This window comes from Herpailurus yagouaroundi, unplaced genomic scaffold (assembly GCF_014898765.1).
Source record: "Herpailurus yagouaroundi ecotype Mexico unplaced genomic scaffold, PumYag 198, whole genome shotgun sequence".
Taxonomy (NCBI): Eukaryota; Metazoa; Chordata; class Mammalia; order Carnivora; family Felidae; genus Herpailurus; species Herpailurus yagouaroundi.
In genome coordinates this window covers 11,222,882-11,232,152 of record NW_024412429.1, presented here as the reverse complement: position 1 = coordinate 11,232,152, position 9,271 = coordinate 11,222,882, and the positions used below count along the sequence as shown (strand labels likewise).

At 40.2% G+C, this 9,271-nt stretch overlaps 1 protein-coding gene across 3 annotated transcripts in view; it reads left to right on the top strand.

Moving 5' to 3' along the window:
* Positions 1-6: 6 nt before the first annotated feature.
* Positions 7-9,271, top strand: part of ARID1B (AT-rich interaction domain 1B) — a 457,423-nt gene continuing 448,158 nt past the window's right edge. For all 3 annotated transcript variants that reach the window (XM_040448795.1, XM_040448794.1, XM_040448793.1), the window contains exon 1: positions 7-172. In XM_040448795.1, the coding sequence (XP_040304729.1) occupies positions 47-172 (126 nt within the window). In that variant the 5' untranslated portion in view covers positions 7-46. The remainder of the gene's footprint in view (positions 173-9,271) is intronic.

The window sequence follows — 9,271 nt, the reverse complement described above, 5'->3', positions numbered from 1 at the left end:
GGCGGCGGCGGGGGCGGCGGCGGGCGGCCAGCAGGCGGCCGCGGGCATGGGCTTGGGCAAGGACATGGGCGCCCAGTACGCCGCTGCCAGCCCGGCCTGGGCGGCCGCGCAACAAAGGAGCCACCCGGCGATGAGCCCCGGCACCCCCGGCCCGACCATGGGCAGATCCCAGGTAACCCCCGCGCCGGCCGGGCCTGCTTCCGCCGCGGCGGCCTCGCCGCGCGCCTCGAGCCCTAGTTTCTTTCTCTCCGCGTACTTTTTCTGCGTCTTCTGCCGGGGGGGAGGCGGGGGCGAGGCGCCCAAAGCCATTTTAACTCGCGGCTGCCTCCCTCGGAGGCTGGGGAGCGCGCGGCGCCCGACTGCGCGGCCCGGGCCCCGGGGGCCTGGGGGAAGAGGGTCTCGCCGAGGGCCGGGACGCGCGCTGCGATGGCCGGCCGCCGAGCACCCCCGCCTCGCCACCCCACTCCGGGCGCGGAGCCGCGCGTCCGGAGCCGGGGACCGCGCGGCGAGGCAGCGGCGTGGGCGCCGGGGACGGCTCGGGCGGCTTTTGTAACAAAATAGGCGCTCCCGGCCGGTACGGTGCGGGGAGGAATATTGACCCCGTCTTCTCGGTTAGCGCCAACAATAAGCTTTAACTGGGAAAAGAATGAGGAACTTTGTCCTACCTCCAGCCACACCGCGTTCCCTCTTAGCCTGCAAGGTGAAGGCAGGAAAAATAGGTTAGCTTTGTGGCAAACCCAGTGTGTTTTTCGTAGTTCTGCCCGGCCATTCAGAGATACTCGATGCGAGCTTTGAGTTTGGATGTTTCGTAGCGAAAAGAATGCCCCAATTTACAGCGACGTGGAGGTAAAATATTCTAAAATAAATCGATTCCTTCCTGAGAATAGCCAGGAAATCCATTATTTGGCTTATAGGCTGCTGGAAAGGAGTCACCTTCAACAGATAGGCTACGTTAAAGGGACACATCCTGGTTAAGTTGAACTTATTTTGGTCATGGAACAGGCATACGTTTTATTCAGCAAGTCCAGGAAAATAGCAGGCCAGTGAAAATTGATCTTTTTGGATCAGATTTATTTGGATTTTCTTTAATTTGCTGTCCCCCAAGTCCTACGGCGTTATTAGGAAGTGTCCTGCACTCTTGCTGTTTCTTGCTCGTAGGCTGAGCCTAAAGACTGACTTGATCTCCTTTGCAAGGTTTGGAATTTGAATTGTGGAGGTAAACTGGCTGTAATAGTCTCCAGACAGCTGCCTCTGAGTTGACATCTAATCTGCCATCTGATTGGCTCCCCTCTCACCATTGGGCATTTAGCACTGCTGATGTAAATAGAAGTGCTGAGCAGTACAGTCACAAAAATTCTTGCCACAAATAATAACTGAGCTCTATTACAAGCAGATGTAAGGTTGAATATTATTTAAAGCTTAAGTTATTATGAATCATAGTTATTAATAAGAGGATTAAATCCTGAAAACATTATGCTGGTGTCCAGTATTGGGCATTTACAAAAATCAGGTCTTTGACAGTCTTAATGTGGACACTGCATATATCACGGACTTGAATTGTAGTATGAAGATGTGGCAATTGAAATGTAATGAAGCCAAAAATTTTAGCAATTTTTGGATTTGCAAAGCGTTTATTGAAGTGCCCTTTCCAGATTAAACTGTGGGGGAAAAATGTGAATTGTCAGCACATGTAGTTTAGTGTAAAATTAAAAATGATAACATTTCAAGATCCTGATATGCAGCGGTCTCTTTTAGGGATATTGAATTAGCTTTATAACAAGATTAAAGCTGTATTTCTAGTAATTTATGTTGTAACGGTGCTGATCATTTAACATGTGGATAAGGAGTTTCAATTGAATTGACATAAGCATGAAGTGAGGAAACTATAATTTTGTACACAAGAATTAATCAAAGGGGAAACATGGATAATCTTGTGAAATACTGAAAATTATTTCATTATTTTCTTCTTGATTATTTTGTTGGCTTCGGTGGTGTGACCCTTATTTGAAGTGCTTACACATGTATTAGGGAAACTATCTCATGCAAGCTGTTCTGGGTGTGTTTCTTCCAAATAATCTTTCTTTTGTAGACATCTTAAATGCTGTGAAAGTTTTTAAAATCCTCATTTGTTAGGAAGGAATAACAGCGGTTGTAATCTACTTAGCTTATTTATTTTAGGAAGGCGTATTTTAATAACAGTCATATCTTAGGGGAGAGACTCGTCAGAGTGAACACAGGACTGAATTTAACAGATAATCCTGTGAATCCCTGGCCGAGGACATTAGTGTCCACTGGCTTTCAAATCTTTGGTTACTGGAGTTTAACTTTTAATGAGAATGTATTTTCCTGCTCTTGATAGAAAACTTGTGATTATCAATTTTCATTTTTGATGCACACAAGTGAAAACACAGAGGAGGCTCGTGTAACTAAACCCACATAATTAATTTTAAAAAGATTTGCTTTGTCAGCTTGCTTTTAAAGGGATAGTTTAAAATTCCCATCTTGGTAAACTAGAACGGAGAGATGATAGAGGCAGATGTAGGTCCTTGTTACTTTAAAGTATTATTTCTTAATGGTACCAATCATTTTAAGTATTTTGTTTTCTTGGAATGAGAGTGAATCCATTATGTCCTCGGTGTGACCCTTGGGAATAGCTTTTTTATTTCTGAGGGGCAAGGAAACTGCTGGGCATATGACCTAGATTCACAGATTTCTCTTAGGTACTTTGCCGTATAATGTGTGGAATGTGTCTTTTTTATGTATTTTCTTTTTGGGAAGCTAGTATTTATTTAGTATTTGTTGTGATCATTATATTAAGGCATAGTTATTTGTCCAAAATATTGAATCACTATGCCACTATAGGCCATAAAGTACTATTAAATCACGTTGTTAAATGATGAAATTTTCTTGTGGCTTTAGCACATTTAGTTTCATTTTTGATTTTAGGAATTGTTTATATTGGGCAGCAAATGTTTTTACAATTGGGAACAAAATATATCTGTATGTTGTATTGGGAAGGTCTTTTTAAAAAGTGAAATAAGCCATTTTATGATACAGTTTGTTGCTGGGTTTTTTTGTGAGCTAAAGTATTTCGATAGAGCAGTTCAAAAGGCGTACTGAGGTCTGCTCCTGTAAGTAATATTGTATAATGTCCACATCTGTGCCAAATTCCATTAATGCTATTTTCACTTCAGTTTAACAGAATATAACACAACGTAATAAAAAGAGCCTTATTTATCATTCAAAGAAGTGACTAGCTGGCTTACAAAGCAGGAAGTTACAGACTGGTTCCTGATGACCTTAAAATTTGTATAAGATACATTATAGCATAACATCATTCCCCACTTCCCCTCCCAGTGATATTTTACCCTATCTGATGTTTTAAACCTTGTAAAGAAATTGTTGTGCCCTGAATTAATATATTTGCTGAGATATGGCTGGCTGGCTGGCTGGCTGCTGTGTCGTCAGAGAATGTGGAATTGGCAGCTGTGGTTCATAGAAAAGGCCTAGCATTTAAAAAACCAAAACAAAATACATAGAAAATATTTACAGTTTTCTCTTTTCCTAGGTTACCTGGGAGGAAAGGGTGCGTGGTTTAAAATTGTTTTCTTTGGATATCCTGATTTCTGTGTGCTTAGTTTTGAGCATTTTATTTTGATGATAAGTACTCTTTAAGGCAGCTGTCACTTAAATTTACGTTTATATTAACATAAAATTGATAAGTATGTTCTAGGGAGCATCGTATTCTGGTCTTGGCTCTATGATGAGAAGCCTTAACTCCCCTTTTTACTTTGGTTGTGCTTTTTATCTGTATTTCAGAATCAATCTTTGGCAGGGCTTTTTCTGCTTGTTCCATTTTCCCCGGCATCATATTGTATCAGAATATCACAAGCGTGTTGTAGAGATGGAAATAATCCACATCACTCTCAGACACTTAAACTAATGTACCTTCCCTCTAAATATCATGTTATTCCATTAGAAATGAGAGAATAACATCTTCATGCTGGTATAAAAATAGTATTAATTCTGGTTTGAGGACCAATTTTGAAAATGTAAGACAGTGTAGAGGAAGGCTCATAAATTCATTTGGTAGTTTTATTAGACACACGTTTTAAAGAAAACAGGTGTAAGAGAATGGGGTTGAGTTTTCAGTTCTATTTCTTATTAATGGACTTTGTTACTTTATATTTTGGGGCAGAGTACATCTAAAAAAAAAAATGGCTTCTGATGTAATAGGAACTTACTTACTTCCATAGGATAAATACCTATATGACAGGCTAACTGAAAAGATGATCATTTCACTTATTTAACTCTTGTTCTCTCCTAGGATGAGAGTGGTTCGATTTAAAATTTGTTGGGGTCTCTGAAATTTTGCTACTTATTTTGAAGACTGATTTGGACATGTAAATTTTGGATGTATTGCACTGGGGACTGACTATATTAGCTTTTTGCCCAGCGTCGTAAATTTAGAGGTTTTTCTCACTATGCTAGACTGACACTGCTCAGTTAATGGATCTGTGTACTTTGATCCATCATTGAGGAAAAGGAACTAATAACTCACTTGTGTCACTTTCATTTTGGCCTGTGTGTAGTTTTGGAAGTTTGAAGCTTATATTTACATTTGAAAGAACTGTCATGTATCACTTAAACCAACAGATTTATGGAGGCTCAAAAGGAATGTTAATAAGACTCAAATTCCTTTAATTTTTTTCTTGCAATAATTAGATTTTCAAAGTGGATGTTACAAAATTTTTATGACATTTTATAATGCTGTTTATGCTTACGGGCCACTTGCACATCCTAGGCCTTTTTAGAATTGGATACTTGTTGGTCACAGGGTTTTCCTGAGGTGCCCTTTCTTCATCAGGATATTTGTGCAGATTCTCTGTGGATATGTGAAGGAGCACACCTGGCTGTATGTGTATGGGAGGCTGAGGGTTCTCTATTTGACTTCTCCGTGTGTGTGTGTGTGTGTGTGTGTGTGTGTGTGTGTGTGTGTGTGTGTATGTGTATAGGGAGGGGGAGAAGTACCGGGCACAACTGCTTACCCACTGAGGATGCGCATATATCACAGATGTACAACTATCAAACGATACTGCTTTTATAGTTCGGAGGCTATTTATACAAGATTAAGTGGCTCTTTTTGGTTTAATTGGATGACTGAATGATAACTTTGATCTAAAAACTTGGTATACGTTGGTGACTTTTTCCCCTGAGAATTTTGGTGAAGAGAAAATGATAGAGGTATCGGTACCCAGGTGTCATTAAGTACACGCTTATTTTGCCTTACGCTAACACTGGAATGAATGGAGTTGTTGCTACATGCATACTGTGGTTTTAACTTAACAATTCACACTAATTGAGTGAGCGAGTGGATTTATCAAACTAAAATGTGTGTCTCCGCAGTAAGTTTTCAGCAAACATGTTCTATTTTCAAAGGCTTTAACTTGGAATAATTCTGAGAAAACTATTTCCTTAGATTTACGTATTTGAATAGGATCCAATAGACAGTTTTCAAAAGCCCACTTCTGAATGGATCAGTGCCAAGAATACTAGAAGGCCACTGAGTTTGACAGATGAACTAATGATGAAATTAATTTGTTTCTTGGATGATGCTTATTGGTAGGAAAGAGACCAGAGCTCTAAGATCTTCAGCATATCCGGTTTACCAATGGACACTCTTATTTTAGGTAGGTGGCAGTAGAATCTGGAACAGATCTGTCATAGCAAGACCGACCTTTTGAATTGAAGTAGATTTGGCCTCTGCTCACCATCTTTTGTAGGATGCACTTCTCAGGGTCTCATTTGGGCCTTGATGAAAGATGAAACTTGAGACTCAGACAGGTCGTTACTTATTAGGTGACTCTGGAAGGGAAGCCATATTTGATGAAAACCGGAAGAAAATCCTGGACCACGCTTTGAAAACTATGGGTTGCTAAAAAAATTATATCTATGTATTTTTTTATTGCAGTAAAATAACACAGAACATAAAATTTACCGTTTTACTCATTTTTGGGTGTGCAGTTCAGTGACATTAAGTACGTTCACATTGTTGTGGACCACCATCTGATTTCCAGAACTTTTCGTCTTCCCAAACGGAAATAAAAAAGTACATTTTTTCCTTCCCTTCCTTCATGTCAGACTTTCAAATGGTTAGTTATAATGTGTATTATAAGGAAAATAATCTTTTCATGGCCATTAATCTTGCTGCTTTGTAGTTGATTAGTAAATCCTTCCTCACATGTTCCCTAGCAGTGCTCATGGGGTGTGTGTGTGTGCGCGTGTGTGTATGTGTGTGTTCGTTCCACTACTTCTGCCCAGCTCTGACTTTGGGGTGATCTTCCCAGGTTTTGTCTGTTCCGAAGTGTGTAAGTGTGTCCTATGTGGGTTCGTTGTTTCATTGTCAGGTCATTAAAAGTTTAAAAGCAGCTTTTTGAAGCCTTTCTGTTGAAAGGTTTGGGATACTTTGTTGAGAGAAGCCTCGTACTTGGTTAGATGATAGGATGTGGAAAGGAACTGTTAGCATGATCATTTTTCCCTTTACTTCTCTTATCTTTTGCATGTTTAGCTTCTTTTTTAAATTACTTGTTGTATCCTTCTATCGGTGAAAGTCATTTACAATGGTCATTTTTTTTCCAGTTGTGTTTTAGGTTTTGGGCCATCCCAGTCCCCCCCGCCCCTAGCCTGAGCAAACAGCCAGTCCGTGTGATGCTGGGTCTTTTTTCATAGTGTTCTGTGCCCCCAAGTTTGTGCTTCCCCCCTTATGTTTTTAATTTGTAGTCCTTTGTAAAGCTGCAGAAATTCTTTGTATGTGGAAAAATTCCTAAATTAAGATGATTGGTCTTTTAATTAAATTTAGAGGCAGCTGCAAAGGGTTGCTTCTTGAATCCTGGTTAGTCTTCAGAAGAGGCTTTTTTGTGTGTAAAATTTGGAATTGTATTTTCGCTGCCATTGAAGCTGATATGTAGTCGCATCTTTAGCCGATCAGTTGTGTATATTAACCATGGATTCCACAGAGGACATAGAGAGTGAACAGTGATTTAAGAGTGTGTGCTTGGAAGCAACAATGATTTTTTAAGGTGTAAACACTTAGCATTTGTGCATGCTGTGACGTGTGTGGTGGACAAGTTTCTACTCCAGATGATCGGTTGGCAAATACTTATTAAGCACCCATTTTCCTAATCAGCCCAGTGCCGGACGGTAGCTAGGGTCTGGGGATGGCTGTTGCTTCTGTGTGCAGTTCAGAGAGACAGCGTGCCAAGCCTCTCCCCACTGAACCTGGGCATGGCATTTTTGGCATCGTTGACTTAGAACTGGCTCATTTAAACAGAATGCAAATAGCAACCATGTGGGTCAGCAGTCTGTTGGCCAGCTTTTTTTGGGTGGGGGAGTGGATTTTGGCAAAACAAATAACTGTAGATTGTTGTGATATAGTTGGTGTGAGCTAGTGACTCTTTTCCATTTCTACCAATCAATTACTGGCTTTGTGCCGGAACAAAATAAAGATCCCGCTACAAAGAATAATAACTAAGAGAAGGAAAATATAATCAGTTCGAAATTTATATAGAATGGTCCTTTTTCTTTTTCTCAGTTTTCTACATTACATAGGCTCTTGGAAAAAAGTTAAAACAGTCTGCTCAGATTTAGGAAGATACTTGGATTGCTGGAGTATTTTTGGTAACTGTTTAGATAATGTATGCTGGCTGAGGAGTAAATTCAGCTACTGCTTCTGGGTCCTGAAATAAACCTTTCAGAAAGCGAGGCATTGATGATTAGTGGAGGCTGTTCCAGAATTCTTAGTATCTCCTGTTTCTTTTTGTGATGAGCATCTTAGAAGTTAAACCACTCACCGCGCTTCGTAACCTTATTTTGAAATGACTGGTAATTTTAAAATTTGTCTAGAGTTTCGCATCTAATTTATGAAAACTTAAAGAAGCAAATTTGAAGTTTCCGTGACCATATATTTATATATATCAAGTTGTAACCCCATTCTAATATCCTTTAAATTTTCTGCTTTCAGCTCATATTTTTTTATAATAAATTCACTTTACCCAATGAATTATAAATGACCTTGGAAATAGAAACGTAAAACATTGCTACTGCTGAGCAAGAGTCTGTCTGAAGAAGCAGACATATTTCTAAGGGAACTGGTATGTTTGTTGCATATTAGTTTATTTCTGTCATTATGAGGATTTATGAGAGAATGCGAATATATTACGAGGCATCCTGATGTAATGGAAAGATCTTGGGCTTGGAGTTGGTCAGACTTTGATTCATTTGTAGGCTTGAGTGCCCATTTTCTCTGAGATATGGCAGAGGCTCAGTTTCCTGATCTGGAATGTTGGCTGCTGGGCGGGGCCGCCGCTGAGGTCATCTCTGTAAATCGGTGGCATTGTTCCCTGGTGTCTCTTTTCTTCCCACCTGCCTTCCCACTGTGTAGTGAGCCCTGAGTTCTTGTTCTCTGCCTGGCCCTGATGCGGTTCAGGGGTGTGGTCGCAGATAAGCCCCTGCCTCAATCAATTAGGTGACCCCAGTCCCTCCCAGCTGCAAAATTCTGTGCTGCTCTGAATTTTAAAAAATATGGTGCCTGATCAGCAATGCACCACTGAACATCTTATTAAACTATACTGGGTCCCAGACATGTTCAGTGAATATAAACTGAGGTCTATGCAAATATACAGATTTTGTGAATACCACGGCAATTTCCCTCACAAAATGTAGTTTTGTACTGATTGGGACTCTTGTGAACAATTGGATGAATTGGTTTTGGTTGATCAATAGAACTGTGATGGATTGGCGTCATTGGATCTCAGGTGCTGCCTCACGGTATTCCGTCGTTAATGTTAATTAGTAGATTCTGAGAATTATTCCTATCTTCTAGGTCTTTGTCCTTTCCACTTTCATGATCTATGAAATTGACTAGCTTTTTTAGGGGAAGTGCTTTCTGCAAAGGAACAAAGTTTCAAAAAATTAAAACTAGGCTTTTTTGCAATTCTGAATGGTGGACTTTGGTCTCTGATTCATGCTTAAGTAACTTACTTCTGTATCTGTTTCAATTTTACTGACTCTGTAGTTCACATTTGGTCCTTAGCAAGATTATCATTTACTCTGCGTATCACCAAGGGTGGTGCTGCTCTCAAATAGTCAAAGTAGGGAATGTCAAAGCTGAGAATGAATGCCAAGGGCCTGCCTCGGATATGTAGAGAGGAATGGTTTCTCTTTCTTTTCTTTTCTTTTCTTTTCTTTTCTTTTCTTTTCTTTTCTTTTCTTT